This window comes from Orcinus orca, chromosome 5, assembly GCF_937001465.1.
Source record: "Orcinus orca chromosome 5, mOrcOrc1.1, whole genome shotgun sequence".
Classification (NCBI taxonomy): Eukaryota; Metazoa; Chordata; class Mammalia; order Artiodactyla; family Delphinidae; genus Orcinus; species Orcinus orca.
The window spans coordinates 123,821,298-123,842,997 of record NC_064563.1 but is presented as its reverse complement, the minus strand read 5'-3'; the positions used below and the strand labels follow the sequence as shown (position 1 = coordinate 123,842,997).

Below are 21,700 nucleotides of genomic sequence, written 5' to 3'. Positions count from 1 at the left end.
CTCACATCTTAGTTCATGCATCCAAAAATTGATTAAAAGTTTCCCATGTCTGACACAATGGCAGAGACTCAGAAAGCGTTAAGTGTAGTCTCTGCGTTTTCAGGGCTTACAATCCAGTTGAGCAGATCAAGGAATAATAGCTAGCATTCACTGAGCACTTACTATATACCAGTCACTCTATCATGTGGAAATTACTTATTTACTCCTTATCACAAATGTTTATGGAAGGTGTTATACCACAACAGAGGAAACTGAAGCACTGAGAAGTCTCATAAGACGTGGAGCCAGAAATGAATCTCATGCTGACTCTGGAGCCTCTGTTTTTAACCAGTGTCTTCTACTACCTTTGTGGATGCATAAGATAATATTCTCTCCACTGCATCTGTGGCTCTGGGACTCTTTCTAGTCACAACTTTAAGAATGTGATAAAAGATTTATAAAGCCTCAATAGATGCAAATGTTCTACACCATTTCTAGAAATTTATGTGTAACTCTGAAGCGTATTAATGAATCTCAGGACATAAACCCCAGACTGACTAGACTAGTACAATAACATTAGACAACATGGGAATCCAACACATCACAACCATGAAGGGTGCCATTGAACCAGTAGCCACATTCAGATCCTACCAGAAGCCATGGCCCCCCCCAAACTCCATTGCTATAGAAAATAAAGAAAGAAAGAGAGGCAGATAGGTTTGAAGCAAAGTTTCTAGAATATTCACATGCTTTAAGCAACTAGACATTTATGGACTACAAAGATTTTAAATATGACAACCATTTGGGTTACACAGTTACATATGTTTGTAGAAGGAATCTAAATAACCAATGTAGTCCTTCATGAGAAAATACTGAAAGAATGAAATACAACTTTATTGCAGAAAAGAGTAAGATATAAATCAATGCTTATTTATGGCTTTCTTTCCATTAGATTTTCCTGAAATTATCATGCATGTAATCACATTTTTTCACTAATTTCTACATGATAAGCACAGAATTTTTCAGTAGTTTATGAAAGCATCTTTCTTCAGAACTCAATAATTAACAGTGGTGCTTTGTCTTCAATCTGCAAGTGAGATACCTTTCATAAACTTGAATCTGATACCCAGTTCAAACTGTCGAACTAAAATGTGAAGCCATTGCTTCCTATCCTTTTTTTTCATTATCACTCCCACTAAGAAACTTTTAGACCTTTTTCTCCCCTAATTGCTCCCCATGAAATTTTAATATTTCAGATATTCTCTATACCTGTTTATGTACTGTACGGCTATCTTGGGCTTTATAAATTTAAAAACTAAGAATTTTTCTGTCCCTGAATACAAATTTTTACCACGTAGGTGGCAATATCACCCCCTTTGAGAATGTATGTGGTAAATAATAAATTTCTATAAAAGCAAATTTTATCTAACAATACTTTTTTTGGTAAATCACCATGTGAGTACTTCTTATTTCTCAAACACTATATTAACCCTTGAAAATAAAAAGGCTAGAAAGTTAATATCTTTTGTAGCTAGAATTAAAATGGAAAAGAGATAAGATCAATATCTGTAGAAACAATCCTTAAATTGTCTAGGATTATTTTGAGGTCCTACAGCTATATGGGTAGAAAGCTAAAGAAATACCCTTATTTCTACTATTGTGATTGAGTTTAGCCTCTGTTAGTGTGGCATGGGAAAAATGTGATAGAATCAAACTCATGTTTTGTTTTATAACTGTTTAACTTGTATGTTTCTTAGATTAATTTTTTCTGTAAAAGAATGGATCTTTTTTTATATGTGTTTACAGTGTATCTAACTAACAATTAAAAATGAAAATATAGTTTATCAAACCACAAATATATGTAATAATTTGAAACATTATTATTATAGGACAAGAGATATTTATTTTAAATAAATTAATTATAGGACTAATGCTTTTAGTTAAGAGTAGGATCAGATAAAAAGATTGATAGATCAATTGATAGATCAATAGATTGATTGATGAATGGATAGATGGATGGATGGACAGATCAATAGATAAGTGAATAGATATATATGTACATATAACAGTCATTCATTTTCTTTTGTAGCTTCTCTCTGGTCAAATAATCCTGGCACAATTAGGATTTTTTCCAATCAAGTTACTGCCACTTTTCTTATACAATCTGTTGAAAATGATTATATTGGCTTTAATGCAACATACACTGCATTTAACAGCAAAGTGCTTAATAGTAAGTATTGTTTATTCCTTAGCCTTTGAATCTTCAGGTGCTTTAATACTGTAATGGAATTTTAAAAGTAGCAGGACCTAATATTTTAGAACAGGGTCACTATCTGTTTCATTATGCAGGTTCTTTAATGAGTATCTCTTATGTATACCTTTCTCCAGTTGATACTTGCAAAGAAATGAGAAATTAGAAAACAGCTCACATTCTTCAAAACAATCAAATAACCAATTTGAGAAAAATTATAAATCAATAGGAAAATTAAACTTTTATATACTGCAAGTATTCAAAGCTTAAGAAATTAGCATAAAACTAATTCTGAGAATGTTCCACATCAACCTAATTTTGACCAGAGTATTAAATTTAGTAAATAAATAGGGGGAGAAAAAAATTTGGGACAAAGTTTATGTGGGTAAGCCAACAGAGGTAAGATATAAAAATTAAAGAACAAGATGCTTGTCTTTGCTGAAGCCCTAATGGGGTATAGGAAACATAAGAACACAGTTGGCAACAAAATGATGTGGGTTTTTTTTTTAACTAAATGGAATTAAACAATTAAAATGAATTTAAAAAATGATTTTGTGCATGCCACTTAATTATAAACTGTGTGAGTTTACGTTATTTTCAATTCAATCTATTATAATTAGTCATATTGTTGACTACATTTGAAATATTTTATTATTTTTTTAATTTACAGATTATGAGAAAATCAACTGTAATTTTGAAGATGGCTTTTGTTTCTGGATCCAGGATCTAAATGATGACAATGAGTGGGAAAGGATTCAGGGAAACACCTTTCCTCCCTCTACTGGTCCAAATTTTGATCACACTTTTGGCAATGATTCAGGTATAATTCATATTTAATTCATAAACTAAAAGAAAAGTGTCATGCGCTGTTCTATAGTTCCAGACATGCAGGCCCAGCGGCCACAGCCCACAGGGCCAGCTGCTCCACGACATGTGGGATCTTCCCGGACCGGGGCACGAACCCGCGTCCCCTGCATCGGCAGGCGGACTCTCAACCACTGCACCACCAGGGAAGCCCCAGATTTTCTTTTTTTTTGATCATGGACTAATAAATGAATTTAAATGAAAACGGTAATCAAGTAGGCAAGTAAGAGTATTTCAAGAAATATATTTTTTACCCTATATATTCATGAAATGTTGAAAAGTACACAGAGGCCGTTAGAGACAAAGAGACTTGGGTTGTCACCCTAGATTTGCCACTTATTATTAACTAAGGGGACTTGTGGGAGGTAAATAACTGTTCTGAACTTTGGTCTACTCTGCCTTAATTTCCATTTTCTGATTGTTCATTGCTAGTGTATAGAAATGCAACTGATTTTATATGTTGATCTTGTACCCTGCAGCCTTGCTGAAACTGTTTATTAACTCTATTAGTTTTTTAAGAATTCTTTAGAATTTTCAATAGATCAAGATCATACCATTTTGAAATACAGATAAAAAGGCAGGTTTACTTCTTCTGATAAGCTTTCTTAGTCCGTCAGGGCTTCCATAACTAAATACCACAGACTGGTTATCCTAAACAATCAATATTTATTTTTCAAAGTTCTGGAGACTGGAAGTCTGAGGTCAGGATGCAAGCATGGCATGGTTCCGATGAGAGCCCTCCTTTGGTTCATGGACACCAGCCTCCTTACTGTAATCTCACATAACAGAGAGAGAGAACATAAGAGAGAGCTCTCTCCTGTCTCTTCTTATAAGATCACTTATATTGACACCATCATGAGGCCTCCACATTCATGACCTAATTATATCGCAAAGGACCTATCTCCAATATCACATTGGGGTTTAGGATTTCAACGTATGGGGTGGGGGGGGACAACCATTCAGTCCATAGCAGAAAAACTATGGAAGAGCTGATTCTAAAGCATGGTCCCAAGGGAAAAGTGGTGTTTTTGTAGGTATATTTTTCACATGAGTGGGATATTAGAAATGGATTTCAGGTGGAGACATTAACATTGAGACAATAAAATTTGAGAAGACCAGAACTTATTGGGAATTATCAGGAGATAAGGAACTCATAGTGAGAAGACCAACCATGTAAACCTTGGAAGCATGTATTCATAATACTAAATACAATCTAATTACAAATCTAGAAGTAATATGGATCTTACAAAGTAAGGAAAAGGACAGAATAGAAATTCATACATTTAGATAATTTTCTTAGACAAAATCTATCCTATAGTATCTCTTTTTACCAATGAGAATTCAATTCAATTCAAAGAACACATATTAAAACCTCTCTCTAACCAGGTATGGTTCTAGGCATTGAGGACACAGATCACACATCACCATTTCTACAAAGTCTTTCTGGAGCCTCCAAGTTAAAATCTTCCTTTCCGTTAAACATCAAAGCACCTCTTTTGTTTTTCCTATCACATGGCCTTATATCTGCTTACTTATTTGTTTCTTTCCAACACAGTATTCTCTTCAGGAACAAGAACATTGTCTTTTTCATCTTTGAATTGCTAGTGTATTCTCAGTGCCTGAATCTAACATGTAAAATTATTTTTAAATATATGGATGAATGTCTATAACTTTTATTCAGTAAGTCATTTCTAAATAAGTGATTGACTACATGAAATTGCTTATAACATAATAATAGCTTGAGCACATATGCATTGTAATTTATTATTAATAGCCCCTTATATTACAAAGATCAATATCCTTGTTTTTATAACCTGAAAAGTAAATGGCTTGAGTTAATGTCAATTGTGAATGACATCTAGTAAGGGTACATTAAAAAGTTATTTTTTTCATGGTAGAAATGTATCTGAGTAATCCTGATTCCTTAGAAAATACATCCTCAGAATAATAAAATACAGTTCATCATACTACTTCAAATTGAAAGTATTTCTTAATAAAATGTGCCTAATTTTAATCTATTTCCCTACGAAATCATTGAAAGTTCCTCTCAGTGTGTTTATTCATTCCTTTATTTAAGAAGTATTTTTTGAAGCCAGGCCTTATTCAAGGCCTCAGAATGTATCTGTGAATATAAAAAAAGATTTTCTGCTCTCGTGGAACACATATTTTAGCAAAGAAAAACAGAAAATAAGCAATATGCATAACAAGTCATTACATTTTGGGGGTCTGTTTAATGTGAATGAGTACTCTGGGAAAATACAGAGCTTAGTAAGGTCAGTGAGGAGGGCAGGTGTTAAGGTGCTTTTGCAAATTAAAATAGAGTCATCAGTTCGGGTCTCATTGAAATAGTAAGTGACATTTGAATCAAAACTTCCAAGGAATGGAAGGAATTAGCCATATAGATTATTCCAGACAGAGGAAACAAGCAGAGTAAAGGTTCTAAAGGGAGTGTGCCTGACGTGCTTGAAGAAAGGCCAGGAAACCAGCATGGCTGAAATGGAATCAATAGGGACAGTAGGGCCTAGATAATAACAGGTCTTCCATGGCTTTGGCTTTTTCCCCAGTGAAATTAGGAACTATTGAAGTTTAAGTGTAGGAATGAGAGAATTCACACTGGCTGGTAGAATATTTTATGGCAGGGCAAGGTGTTGTTAGAGAGACCAGTGAAAGGCTATCACCTAATCCAGAAAAGAGGCCATGGGACTCTCAGATATGGTGAGAAGAGGTCAGATTCTGGATATAATCTGAAAGTAAAGTTAACAGGATCCTGCTAAACTCGTTACTAGTGTGGACCTATAGACAAAAAATGTGCACTGCATAGATGGCCAATCTCATTAGACCTACATGTTTAATACTGAAAATTATGACATGTATCATCTCATACATAATTTTTCTCTTTTGAATAAGTGATTTCCAGAACCTGATCCTCTATGGATAAATTAGTAATCTCCACAGCTGAAGACTAACCCCAAGTGATAATCACCCAACCCTCTAAAGAATCCTGACCTCAAACAGTCAAATAATTTGACCAATTTTTTTCCTTAACTTTAATAAAAAAAAAAATGTCTCTACCACACTTGGACAAGGGTAGTTAGAGGAAAGTGCAGAAAGCATTTATATCTACTGACTATGGCAGATAGCTTTTACGTAGCTGAAATCTTTGATGTTCAAATTATCATTTTCTCCTTTTATGTCATCATAATAAGAGATAAAAATAATTCCACTGATATTTGAACACTATAAGTACGTTACAGGAGAAAAATGGTTTCAGCTTGCCAACAGATTAAATAACGAAAGAAATAAAATGAAACTGACCAAAGTGAAAGAGGTTGAATGTCAGGTAGAGGTTTTAAATAGTTGGGTTGGAAATGGAGTCTCAGGAGAAAGCCGTGTAGCAGGAGTTATTTAAAATGAGATGAGTTAGAGCAGTTCAGAGCCCACCAGAGGCAGCACTGTAATGAGAATGGATGAGAGGCCTTAATAGGTCCTTTCCAACTCTCATACCAGTGATTTCATAACCTACCAGTCATTCCCCCACAAGGGGCATTTTTCTTCCAGCCTGCTTTTTTATGTGTCAGAACATTCTGCCTCTGAGATGGAAGGGAATTAAATCTCTCCCGCTGTTCCTCTTACCCATGAAGGTTTTTTAGTTTTTTACCTTCACTTTAAATCACAGGAAAGTCTCTATGAAACAGATAAACTTTGAATTAACATTGCTTTAGGGAAGAACATCCAAGTCCCTTAACTTTCTGAGTCCTTCTGAAGAAGTTTCTCCTAGTGGAGCACCGACTCCTGAATCTCTGTTTTTTCAATGCTCAGTTTCTCTGTACTTCTCAGAAACAAAGGGAATTGGCGGAGACGGTGGCCCTGATACAGGGCAGCATCTTGGGATGCTCAGCAGTGGCCTGTTTTTTCAGAACGTTCAGGGAAAATGAGGTTAGTAACATGTGAAAACTTAAGAAATGGAAGAGTCACAAAAGAGCTAGTGGAGCCAAAGAAAACATTTTTTATTGGCCTTTCTTGGTGAAATCATAATTTTTCTAACACCTGGGGGCTAGCATAGTGTAGTAGTAAAGATCGTTAAAATAGAGACCCTGATATCATAGCTAGGTTTAAATTTGAGCTCTGCCATTTAGACAAGTTATCTATCTACTATCTCAGTTCCTTCATCTGGAAAGTGGGTCAATGATAATAGAACCTGACTTTGGAGGCATGTTATGAACATTAAATTAGTATGTTGGAAAAAAAACTTAGGAAAATACCTGGCATATGAAAAATGCTTTATAAATGTTAGGTATTATAACTATTTTCTTTTCATGCCACAGATGTATTCAACAGAAACAAATTGGCTGTGATATTGTTCTAAATACTATTGTTCAATTTTCAAAAGTATATTAAGTCTTTTGGATAAGTCTTTTACTTAGCTTATAACCTTATTCTAAAATAAGTAGAATTTTAGTGTTTCAAAGTAAAATTGTCCTTATTTCCTTATCTTTCCTGTGATGTTGAATTTCAGAAAATAATATTACTCTTTAATATTGATAGAATCTGACTGAATTTGCACCATTCTCCAATCTAAACCTTTCAATATTTATCTACCAGATTCAATTAACTTTATATGCACCCACAAACTCACAAAGTGCTTTATATAAGCTTATTTTCTTCTTGAGAGGGACCTCCAAGTTTCCAGAAGATCCTGCCATCTCTGCAGTTTCTGCTGTCTCTACATCAGCATCAGCACATGCCCAGCACTTCTTTTTATTTGGGCTGTTGGAGGCAGAGGTTAGGTTCAGTTCATAGAGAAATAAGCAGAAAAAGAGATAGGTAGAAGTTGTAAGAGAAACCTTATGGCTCACAGAGAAGGCTCACTGAATGCTTAAATTACAAAATGTTCTGGGTTTGAAGCTGACTCTGTGATTAATTCCAAGAGCTCTCAAAGATATTTCAAGAAAGCTGATGGAGATGCAAGAGAGAGAAGATATGGGAACATATGTATATGTATAACTGATTCACTTTGTTATAAAGCAGAAACTAACACATTATTGTAAAGCAATTATACCCCAATAAAGATGTAAAAAAAAAAGGAATTATCATTTAACCATATAATTCCCCATATGGTTATGGAAAATATCTATTTAATCATTTATTTTGTGCAGTACTTTAATAAATTAAAAGAGCCAGTCGAATTAGTGTAACAAGAACATATTAAACAGTATTCAGCTAATCCATATAGAGAATTCAAAAATGTACCTTGTCTTTCTTTTTGCCAAATTTCTAGTAAGTTTTAAAAGTCACATGTAAACATAAATACAATACACAACGGAATACACTAAGTGACATCAGGGAAGTACAAGTGCAACTGAGAACTCCAAAGGAGGGGTTATATCTAGTTGGAAAGACCAAGAAGGGTTTTCTGAAGGAGATGTTAATTTGATTTAAATGACCTCAAAAAATTTGTAGGATACTGACAGGTACAATTGTAAGGAAAATTAAAAGGACAGGAAAACAGAAACAAAAACCCCAAGAGTTATAAAATTTCTCGGTGATGGAAAAATTAAAATAATCTAGTTTTGTAGAAGTGCTGCATGTCAATATTAATACATGAATTATAAGAACTATGGCTAGAAAAGGATAGTGAAGTCAAAGCACAGAGGCCTCAAACATCACAGTGAATTTGTTGGTTTAGTAGGAAACAAAGAGATGGTGAAAAATGTTGAATAGGGACAGATTAGATTGTACAGAAGGAAGCATTATTTAACAATGATGTAAGTGATGAAGAATTCTCACGGGGAGTCAGAGTACTACGAGACACACTTGGAAAAAGATAGTGACTATGATGGGATGACTTAAGTCTTAGTCCCAAGTTTTATGATGTTCCTACTCCTCCACCTGGTGAAATACTCCAGCAGAAATATTGTGTGGACTTCTAGTTTCCATACTCTGAGTTGGTTCTGAGTAGAACCAACTGGATGTACAACTATTGAGAATTTATCAGATGAAGAATCAAACTGAAATTGCGCCATATTAAAATCATTGAAGGGAAAAAGGACCGATAATCTTGAGAAGACCAAGAGAGTCATTATACTGGCCTTTACATATTTGTAGAGCTACCATAAATTCATCTTATCCTAATGAGCCCAGGAGGCAAAACTGGAAATAATAGGTGCACAATAACTTATTCTTAAAAATGAAATGAATTTTCTAATCATGTTGAAATGGAATGGGCTGCCTTGAAATGCAATGATTCCTGCTGCATTTGATATATGTTAAACAGACATCAAGTGACCCCCATAGGCAAAATGTTGTGGATGAAATTTAAGGACAGTGGGTAGTTAGACTAAGTAAATTTTTATGTCAATTATAATTCTCTACTTTTGAAATTCATAATTTTATGAAGAATTTCCTTCCTCTTCTAATCTGTTAACTAAAGAATTTAGCTTATTTCATAGGAATAATAATTTATCATTTTACTTTATTCAAAAATGCACAATTCTATCTGATACTTAGTGTATTGTGTTTTTTTAATTTATTTATGCAAAATTCATAAGGTATTACAGTCCACATAATTAATTTTTTATCTGAACCATGATACAAAGCTCATAACATCACGATACCTTAATTGGACGGAAAACCCCAAGTTTATTACTGTTTAATGGGTAAACAGTAAATTCAAAATATTTCTAATTATAACTAATTGATTGTGAACATGGCCAAACATAAATAGGAGCATGATGTGTGTTTAAGTTATATAATTGCTGCTAACTAGAAATATTTCTGAATAGCGTAGCCATTTCAGTACTTATTCATGGCATTCAGTGGCATTTTAATTATTTCCTCTAGAACTATACTCTAAGCAACTCAAAAGGGACTTGGAGTTGGACATTTAGAGAGTCGATTCTGGAATATGTCTTCTGTATCTAGACTACTTTTTATTGGGTTGAATAATTGAACACTAACTACATGGCTAAAATAAGTACTCATGAAATATCACAGCAATATACAAAGTGTGAGTAGTATGTTAATACTATAAAATATTAAATACACATTCATTTCTATTTTACCTTTTGTAATCTAAATCCAATGATGTGCATATATTACATTTAGTAAGATATTTGATGATGATTTCACCTTGATAAAATACTCATTCTGAATAATTTTTGCCTCATTGATCTAAATATGCATTGATATATCTATTGGCAGTTCTATTAGCATTTTTCTTTGTGTCTTGTCCTTACTCCACATGCTATAAATAAACGGGTCTGAATTTTATACATAGCATTGACTATAAAAATTTCTATATAAAACGTTTGTGGTTCAAAGGATACCATCAGAAAATTTTTAAAATAACCCACAGAATGGGATAAACTATTAGAAAGTTTTATGTTTTGATCAAATATTTGAAAATCATATTCCCTGGTGAGGGAATTTTATCCAGAATATAGAAAGAACTCTCAAAACTCAATAATAGAGACAAATAATGGCCAAAGGATTTGAACACTTCTCCAAAGAAGATATATGAATGGCCAATGACATAAAAGGATTCTGAACATCATTAAATTAAACATCATTAAATTAGTCATTAGGTACATACAAATCAAAACTACAATTTGTTACTTTTCACATCTACTAAGACGGCTATAATCAAAAAAACAGACAATAACAAGGGTTACCTCATATTCATATACTACTGGTGGGAATGTAAAATGGTGTGGTCACTCTGGAAAACAGTCTTGTAGTTCCTTGAAAGGTTAAACATAGAGTTTAACATTATTAATACAGTTAAATACATGACCCTGCAATTCTACTCCCCAGTACATACTCAAGAGAAATGAAAATGAGCATCTTCATAAAAACAAGTTGATAGCAGCATTACTCAAAATATCCAGAAAAGCAGAAACAACTTAAATGTCCTCTACCTGGTGAATGGATAAATTTTACAATGTGATATATGCCTACAATGGAATATTATCCTGCCATAAAAGGTAATGAAGCACTAGTACATTAGAACCTGGAGGAACCTTGAAAACACTAACTAAATAAAAGAAGTCATTCACAAAAGACCATATGTTGCATGGTTTCATTTACACGAACTCTTCAGAATAGGCAAGTCTACAGGTTTAGATTAGTAGATTAGTGGCTGCAAGAGGCTGGAAGAAGGGTGACAGGAATGGGGAGTGCCTGCAATTGGGCATGGGTTTCTTTTTGGAATTATGAAAATGTCCTAAAAAAACCACTTCTGTTTGAAAGCACAAGAGAGAAGATGATTGCTTTCAAATAATCACTAAATTTCAGCATTTCATAAAAAATTACATTCCAATAAAATTAAATTTATACAATATTTCATTTGCTTTACATCATATTTGGTTTCATGATTCCTGCTTTCTGTCATAATACATGAGCTGCAGACTAAAAATAAAAAAATTAAATCTGTCTAAGGAAACGTTCAAGAGATCTCATCCCAACAACTCTTCCCACACTTCAGATGACTCAAATCATTGGCTGCAAGAATGAATTCCAGACCAGAAAGCACTTTATGCAGTGGTTTGAGCTACTTAGAAAGCTCTTATGTGGATTAGCATGTTTCCTGCTCCTCTGTGATCTAACTAGTTATCATTCAAAGGAATATGGAAGATAAGACCGTTGTAAAATCAGGTCACTTCTTATTTAGAGAAACACAGTATAGGCGATGGAATAAAAAACTGACCTTCTTTGAAACACTTAACTTTGCCTTCGAATTTGTACTTAACTACTTGCCTATATCATGCGTTAGTCCACTAGCATAACTTAATATCTTAATGGACTGATTGTTTCTAAAGGAGTGAATTAATCAAAACATCTAATAAATTGGAATTAAAGTGGTATTTGGACATAATAATATGATGAAACAGTCACGTGGACTCATAGTAACTCAGACTTTGATATATCCTTCCAATTCAAGGCTATTGGGAAGTCCAGAGTTGAGAAGTGATTTTCTTAAATAACAATTGGTTATGGAAGCTGTCTTCTGGCTTCCAGTCCATTGTCCTTTCCACTGTACCTAAATACATTTCCTTATATTTTCATCTTAAAGTTGTGCTTTCCTGCTTATGAATGATATAGCTCACACAACAAATATGCTAATAGTTAAGTGAAGTAAACAATTTTTGTTGTTTTTACAGGATTTTACATTTCCACCCCAACTGGACCAGGAGGGAGACGAGAAAGAGTAAGACTTTTAAGTCTCCTTTTAGACCCCACTTTGGAACCAGTCTGCCTTAGTTTCTGGTATGTTATAAACACATATTAAGTAACATCTTATTTAATGAGTAACGTTGCCAGGCTCAAATTTTACTAAGGTGTTGTCCCAAGTTTTAATGTATTAGTCATTACTTTTCCAGCTGATAAAGTAGCAAAATACTGGGAAACTCCCTCCTTTTCTCTAGCAACTCCCTCATCCAAGATAAAAGGGGGTATTTGAGTTTAGAAGGGTTTAGAAGAACCCTAAAATATATATATTCTAATGTTGTAGATATCCATTCATTTTTGCTTGCTTCCAAACTAGGTATTATATGTATGGTGAAAATGTCTATAAACTAAGCATTAGTATCAGCAGTGACCAAAACATGGAGAAGACAATTTTCCAAAAGGAAGGAAATTATGGAGAAAATTGGAACTATGGACAAGTAACATTAAATGAGACAGTGGAATTTAAGGTTGGCAAAATGCTTTATAATCATGTATTTGTATTATAAAAATGGTGGTACAATTACAGTTTATGGTGATATGGTGAAAAAATTAATTTACTTTCTGGTATAGCCAAGTCACCCTACTTTCCTAATCTTCCTCCTTTATTATATTTGAGTGCCTCTATTTTCAATTATTCATTGACTTATTAAAAACCATTTACTGAGGAACGATTTACTACATGCAAGTACTACTTATAATGAGCCATAAAAGTCATAGAAACTTTGAAGGATATTTCAGCTTTCTTCAGCAACTTTCTAGCACAAGCCAACCGTGTTTTCCTATGTCCCCTGCCTAACTAGGTCTTGCAACTTTTCACATACACCACCTAGATTAGCCCTGCACTTTTCTAGGGAATCATCTTTTCCTGTTAGAACATCCATCCCACCAGAATCCATCCACCCTGCCCCACTTAATCGCATATCTTTCCTTTAGAAACAAATTCTATGAGCCGTCTCATTGGGAAGTCTCTGATCATTTATTTTACATTAGGGTGAATTAATTTTTCATGTAACAGCTTCTCGTGTTTTTTCCTAAGGGTGTTTGCAAGTAAAATGTAGGATAGGGGCTTCCGTGGTGGCGCAGTGGTTCAGAATCTGCCTGCCAATGCAGGGGACACAGGTTCAAGCCCTGATCTGGGAAGATCCCACATGCCCAGGAGCAATTAAGCCCATGCACTACAACTATGGAGCCTGCACTCTAGAGCCTGCAAGCCACAACTATTGAAGCCCACACACCTAGAGCCTGTGCTCCACAACAAGAGAAGCCACCCAATGAGAAGCCCACGCATCACAAGGAAGAGTAGCCCCCGCTCGCCACAACTAGAGAAAGGCTGTGTGCAGGAATGAAGACCCAATGTAGCCAAAAATTAATAAATTAATTTAAAAAAATAAAATGTAGGCTAATACAGGCTAATCGTTTGACCAAATTAACAATGTTTTAGTTGGGTAATTTCAGACAAGAGAATATAACTTTCAGAAGATATATATTTGGACAGACACCATCATCAGCGAAGTTTCAGTGCTTTCCTGTGACTTGAAAAAAGGCAGGAGATAATCAATGACCCTCATCTGTATTCCTCCCATCTTTCTTTTTTTCTTCCTTTCCTTTTTCCTTATCCTCTTTCTTCTGATTCTATACTTCTGTGACGTTTTCTTCTCCACCTTTGTTTTCTGATAATTCAAGGAAGGGTTAAGGAAAATGGAACATGAAGGAACAAAGAGATGGCAGAATCAGGGAGCTAAGTATTTTAGTGACCAAATCTGGCTCAACTCACCAAGCGTTTCTTAAAAGTAATTAAAAGGGGGCTTCCCTGGTGGCGCAGTTGTTGAGAGTCCGCCTGCCAATGCAGGGGACATGGGTTCGTGCCCCGATCCGCGAAGATCCCACATACTGCGGAGCGGCTGGGCCCGTGAGCCATGGCCGCTGAGCCTGCGCGTCCGGAGCCTGTGCTCCGCAACGGGAAAGGCCACAACAGTGAGAGGCCTGCGTACCGCAAAAAAAAAAAAAGTAATAAAACTGCATCCACTTTTTCAAAGTTAGTTCATCAGGCAGTGTGAGAGCACCAAGTTCTACAGATATTTGCACGTTGGCTTTGCCACTTTGTTGTGAAATCTTGAACAAGTTACTTTAGTATCTTTGACATTCTGCTTGTGCATACATAAAAGGGAGAGGACAATTATTTGGAACAGTGTCTATCATGAAGTAGGTGGAATGAATGAACAAATGAGTGAATGGATGACTGTACATTAGTGTTGGGAAAAGTAAAAGAGATAATGTATACAATGTGCCTTGCACAGTAATTAGCATATCAGGTATTCAGTTTATGTCTTTCCTTTCCCAGACAGGAGAGGATTCAGGAAAGTCCAGTTAAAAATACCCACTGTTCTTAAGAACCTAATATGTTTCATCTGACCACTGGACATTTCTCCCAAGTCTGAGTTGGTGTCCTCTGAGCATCACCCTCACAATATATCCCACACCAGCTTCCTGGGTAAAAACTATGACCAGTACCAGCTGTCCCTGAACAACTATATCATACTCATATTTTCTCTTGTTTCCTTCTTCTCTCATTTAAATTATCTAATCAGTGTGTCTTCTCTTCAAGATTGTATGCTCTAAGAAGGCAGACAGCTACTCGGATTTTTAATATTGTTAGGGAACGAACCTAGAATAAGATTGATCTCCCCTGCCAGATGATGTGTGTATGTGACGGAGTGGAATGGAGTATGACAATATCACGAAAGAAAGAGCTAGAGACAGAAACTGTGACAATGTTGCCTAACAAAGAAAGAAGACACTAGTGAAAATTTAGACTAGTATGAGCACATAATAGGAAGCTGGGCTCAGCTGAAGGACACTGAAAAGCAATATTTCACTTTGCGATAACTTGTCCACATTTACTTGGGCATGGCAGTATTGATTCTCCAGAGAATACTGGGCCACAAGAAGAATCAATGAGAAAAGATTAAAGCAGAATTGTTTTATGTGCCTCTATGAATTATAGGTTGCTTTTAATGCATTTAAAAACCAGTTCCTGAGTGATATAGCATTGGATGACATTAGCCTAACATATGGGATTTGCAATGTGAGTCTTTATCCAGAACCAACTTTGGTCCCAACTCCTCTGCCAGAACTTCCTAGTAAGTAACCTTAACATGTATTTTTCCTAATTATGTTATTACTATTTTCAGGTAGATCTCTCTCTGACTTACATTTTTATTATCTTTCCCTAGTATTATTATTTTCACTGAAAATCAAAACCTTTAAAATATAAGTAAAATGGATACTAGTAAAATATTACATATTATATAAAAATTCACAATGAAATTACTTTGTTATGCATCATGTTTATGATAATTTTACTAAATTTTCATTTTTGATAATAATCAAAGTGCTTATTTCTATTTTGTTTTCAACTTAATACAAACTAATGCTGTATTAGCCATGTAGCATGGCCTATAGTCTTTTGGGAAGAAGCCTTAAGATTCTCATAGCCTTCTTATGAGAGTGACGTTAAAATCTCAAGAGGAGTTTACTTAAGGCTGAAACCCACCAAGCCTATTTTCAGAATAATTTAACAATAATGATTCGGTCTGGACTTTGAATATACCTAGATCACACAAAAGATTTTTGTCCTGTCATGGTGCCTTTTTGTAAGGCCTTGCAAGAGCAATGCCCAGGATTTCCAATGTGCTATGGAATCTTTTATCTCAAAGGAACAAAACGGAGCCTGTATCTACCTGTGCTCTTAAATTTGAAACATGACATTTCAGAAGCAAAAGGTACATTATCAACCATCTTATTAGGCCAAAGGAGACAATAACTTCATACCACTTTCAGACTATGGGATCTGACCAAAATAAACAAACAAATGAAATGTGTGTGTGTGTGTGTGTAGTGATAAATGATATGAAACAATCATTACCTATTGTCCCTCTATTGGGATGTTTTCACTACATTGTAGTTTTGATGGAAAAACATCCCTTTTGTTTTTGGATTATGGTGGTAGGAAGCTCATCTAGCTGTACAGCTTTGCTTGTGTTGAACCTCATAGATGTTTTTGTTTTATCATAAAACACAGCACTTTTTCCATTTCCCCTTTTGTGCCAAGCACACTTGAAATTCTAACCATATTCACATCAGCAAATCAGGTGGCAACCTATCCAAATTTGATTTTACTTCAAAAATTATATATTTTTATGCTTCTAATTTTGTTGTTGTTTGTTTGTTTGGCGGTACGCGGGCCTCTCACTGTTGTGGCCTCTCCCGTTGCGGAGCACAGGCTCCGGACGCGCAGGCTCAGTGGCCATGGCTCACGGGCCCAGCCGCTCCGCGGCATGTGGGATCTTCCTGGACGGGGGCACGAACCCGTGTCACCTGCGTCGGCAGGCGGACTCTCAACCACTGCGCCACCTATGCTTCTAATCTTTAAGTTAAACAAAAACTGACTTTTCAGATGAGTGTCTTTAACAACTCAAAAGCTTTAAAGACAAATGACTGGCATTTGAGAATGTATGACAAATGAGGAGGAGAGTAATCACATTGTCATACTTGTCCCATGCCACCATATTGAATGTGCACTTACATCCCACCAAAAGGCTAATTTATACTTACCATCATGTGTATTAACATGTTTAGATGCATGTATGAGTTATACATATATTCCTCAATATTTCAAGCATTCATTCGAATTTTATGAATATCTGCTACATACAAAGCACTGCACAAGAAATGTAAGATGTAGCAATAACCATTGATACATGAAATAATATATAATATTAATGAATTAACAAACTAATAAATATTAAAAGCAATATATAACTATGTGCCCCTAAAAGTAGTAAATGAGAGGATTAAGTGATAGAAGACTTTGGAGAAGAGAGTGTGAGCTGGAAAAACCTTCAAGGAAGCATTCAGTTTAAGAGATAGAATGACACTCAAAATTGAAACAAAAACAGGAAATTACCATGCATTCCCACAGAATTGTGACAAGAAGTTTTCTTGACACCAAATTCTGGATCTAATTCACCTTTGCTTCACTGGTGTCTGACTGATTCTTAACATTGCATAAATAGATCATCAACAAATACTATTAGGTATAAACTTATCCTCTCTCATTGTCTTTCCCTCTCTATTTTGGCTGTATGTTCTAAACATTTTTGCCAAACAAAATTCTGATACCAGAACTAAAGCTTGGAAATAATGGTGGGGCTAGGGATGGATAAAATACCACATGAACACAATAATTTGGGCTTCACAGTGTTGTTTAAAAATAATTGTCTCGGCCTTCCCTGGTGGCGCAGTGGTTGGGAGGTCGCCTGTTGATGCAGGGGACGCGGGTTTGTGCCCCGGTCCGGGAGGATCCCACATGCCGCAGAGCGGCTGGGCCCGTGAGCCATGGCCGCTGGGCCTGCGCGTCCGGAGCCTGTGCTCCGCGGTGGGAGAGGCCACAGAAGTGAGAGGCCCGCGTACCACCAAAAAAAGAATAATAATAATAATAATTGTCTCACTTCATTTTGTATGTGTCCCACTCCCTTCCTGTCTGTTATATGAAACATTTTCATGCAAAATATTATAATCATTAAAATCACTGCTGGTTTGATAAATAATTGCTATAGATACCAAATATTAGCAACATCTTGCTATTTTGATATTGCAATCATTTAATAAAACAGATTGTCTTGGGCTTCCCTGGTGGCTCAGTGGTTGGGGGTCCACCTGCCGATGCAGGAGACACGGGTTCGTGCCCCGGTCCGGGGGGATCCCACATGCCGTGGAGCGGCTGGGCCCTTGGGCCATGGCCGCTGAGCCTGCGCGTCCGGAGCCTGTGCTCCGCGACGGGAGAGGCCACAACAGTGAGAGGCCCGCATACCAAAATAAAAAAATAAAGTTAAAAAAAAAGAAAAACAAAAAACAGATTGTCTTCATAATCCTTTCTGCCAGCATGTTCTACTCATCAATAAGTGGTCAAGAAGAAAAAATTTTACAGGTGAAAGTAACATAGTTTCATAGGCTCAATATCTTAAAAGTAGCAAAATCTCATCACTGTATAAAATAGAAAATTTGAGATAACTTTCATATGTAAAGTCATACATATATAAAGAAAACTTTAAATATGATTTTTCACATTAGAAATGTATCTGTCTAACCCACACAGTCCTCCTATCTCTTCCAATCAGAAAGAGAAAAATATAATACCTCAATGTCAAGGAAGCATGATATGCCTGCATATTTTTACAATAGGGAAATTATAACGGTAGAATAACCCATCTGATTTTAAAATATAAACTTTAGAATTTTCCCAGAGTGTATTTGTTCCAGGTTCCAAATGGTTCACTTCAGGGCAATATTTAGCACAGCAGAAAATGCTAATTACCATCAAATGCATTCTGAACAATTTCATTCTAATGCCCTTTGCAATTGGTTCAGCGAAACTCTTACCTGAGCAAAACTTTTCTGGTTCCAGATCACTGATTTGTTTAAGCAGAAACAAAGGGAAACCATGGTTGACTGGCTAATAGTCTTTTCTTTGGTTCTTATAGAGCATTTAAATAAGAAAATAATCAAGTAACTGACGAGCTAAGGCCATTTTTCTCTGTTGTTCCTAGGGATCCAGGTTGTGCTTTGTTTGGGGAAATGTAAGTTCAGTTTTCATAACTGCAGGGCTTTTTCCATCATGTGATTTTAATCACTTGCTGCTGCATCAGCTCTATGATTTTTGCCCTGTGACATTGGCACAAATAATTTAAATGTGGGGATTGTATTGAGAACATTTTTAAAAAGTAAACATTCCATTACACAAATATAATGCCAATTTGCAACACAATTGGAATGCTTCATGACAAGCACCTACTAAATAGAATAGGTATATACAAAAAGAAATCAACCTTTCAGCACCTGGCTTATTTCTGGGCTGTTAAAACTAGTTACGGAAAAAAAATAAAAGGATAAGCTAGTTTTAACTATTGTAATAGTCACTCTATTTCTATAGTTTCACTCTATTTGGCCATTATTAGGCCACTTTCCATTTCCAAAAGCAAAATAAAAGTTAATTTGGAAAGTTTATAGGCTTGATATTATACTTAGAGCTAAATGATCTTTAACTTTAGTTATTCATGTAAAAATGAATCAGTACCAATTTAACGCTCATGTAATTGATGGTCATGTAGAGCTGCTTGCCTTTTATATCATTAGTATGATTTGATACCCTTAGCAAATTCCAAATTAACTGCCCTCATATGCTCCTACATCAGTATGTTTTTGGCTACTCTTGTTTTCATCTTTTTACCTTCAAAACAGCCTATTTATTAGATCTATTATTGGCTAGATGGCTAGTGATTATAAATAAAATGTAAACCACAGGGAATATAAATTTGAACTTTATTGCCACAAATTTAATAAAAACATTTGTATCGTAGCTGGTCACTATAACCTGTTAATGGAAATATAAATTTTGACAAACTGAACCCCAAAATTTCTTTTTATATTACAACTTAAACTTTTAAAATTGTTGTGTCTGTAATACTTTAGGACTTGTTATCTATTACTATGATTATTTTTAAAAAACTGCTGACTTTGAAAATTAGCCACTTTTAACATATTCAAACATCAATGTGCGGTAGTATTTCTTAAACTGCACCTATTATTTCCCTCACATAAGAGTAGCAATCAGGCACTTCCCTGGCGGTCCAGTGGTTGAGACTTCGCCTTCCAATGCAGGGGAGTGTGGAAGACTCAACAAAGACTTTAAATTTGGTCCACATTAAAAAAAAAACCTTAAAAAAAAAAGTGGCAATCAGAAACCTACTTTTATCATCCTTATTTCTTGCTTTAAATATCTTGTCATAAATAACTTTAATTTGAACCCTTTTACTGTAAGTGAAAGCTGGACTCTCCTTTTTTTCACCCTTCAGTAAATGCCTCCACATTGACACATATATCATTTATGTCAGAGGTTTAAGCATGGATTAAAAATGACATGCCTCGAGGAAAATATCTATTCCTGACAGCCATTTTGCAAAATACTGCATATTATTTACATATTGCATGTCATGAAGTTTCCTACTGGCATAGTAAGAAATTAATCAAAATACAAATCTTTGAGAGAACAGCTCTAAGAAAAAGAACAATGGTAGAATTTAACAATTGTAATTGAAGAGTTCCCTGTATCAGGCAAACTATTTAACTCTCATTCTGTGGGTGGAGATGGTTTATTAAATGACACAGCAGGACTGTGCTCTCCAGAATCACATTTCATGAGTCTTTGGCTCCTCTAAGAAGTACATGCTACATCTCCGCTATAGCAACACCACCGTTAAAATAAATTGTGGCATCATATTTAGAATGGCTGAAAGTGTTTTTGCCAATTCCTTACAGTCGTTTATATACAGAGAGTAACTTATCAATCGTATAAGACCAAGTGTCAGAGATACTTACTGATCATTTATTTGACATAAAATTATATTTGAAATGTATTTCAAAAATACTTCTTAAATATTTTATTATTTTTTAAAGTATTTTTGGTTGGATTTCCAAGAATTCTATTCAGAGGAGAAATGCTAAGTCAACTGCCTGCCTTGACAGACTTAACAATCACACTTGACAATATTTTAGTTCTGGTTGTGTGTTTATTTAAGTCCTACCTACTCATCTGCATATAATATAATGTACCATCAAGTGTTCAGAGAAGTGAACACTCAATACATTCTCCAAATTGTTGGTTATTTCCTATATGAGTAGTATACGATTTAGAATTTTTTTCCTTGAAGAGAAATGAGAATGATGCTTAAACAACAACACTCCCACTGGCCACACTGGCCATGGCTAAATTTAAGAAGAGCTGGCTTTCCCCCTCACCAATCAGCAGTGTTATTTTTGTCCCTGCAGTTACACTCTCCCCTCATCATTAGTTTTCTTGAAGATTGAAGAAAGCATTTCACGGCACTTTAGAGTTACTAAAGTTAGGTGAGTTGTGTGTATGTGGGAGTTGAGGGGTTGTAGTGGATGCTTCTTCAGAAATCTTGTCAAGACAATAAGTTGCACAATCGAGGAGAGGATTTGCCTTGGAGGAACTGCTGCTGTAGGAGTACACAGTTCCCTCAGCCTTTCCCAGTGGAGAACCTGCCCTTGTTCCGAATTATCACTCTTTCTTTGGTTCCAATGTCTTCTTCAGCACCCTGTGTACACTGCTTTCTTCCTTCTAGGTCTGTCCATCATTGACCTTACTTGTTAGTGCTCTCATCCACGTTCCCTTCTGTCCTCCTTCTCCTTGTCACATACCCACCAAGTGCCACTTACTGAGACTCAGCCTAAACCCTGCCTATAGCTCAGACCAGATGGTTGAAATGATTCTGTTTAATCAGCCCAATAACAGACAGTAAC

General features: G+C 35.4%; 1 protein-coding gene across 1 annotated transcript in view; it reads left to right on the top strand.

The window, feature by feature from the left end:
- The window catches only part of TMPRSS15 (transmembrane serine protease 15), a 133,162-nt gene that overhangs the window by 47,195 nt on the left and 64,267 nt on the right, over nt 1-21,700 (top strand). The window contains exons 9-13 of the mRNA XM_004264466.2: nt 2,069-2,209; nt 2,901-3,050; nt 12,253-12,358; nt 12,636-12,786; nt 15,324-15,459. Coding sequence (XP_004264514.2) covers nt 2,069-2,209; nt 2,901-3,050; nt 12,253-12,358; nt 12,636-12,786; nt 15,324-15,459 — 684 coding nt within the window. The remainder of the gene's footprint in view (nt 1-2,068; nt 2,210-2,900; nt 3,051-12,252; nt 12,359-12,635; nt 12,787-15,323; nt 15,460-21,700) is intronic.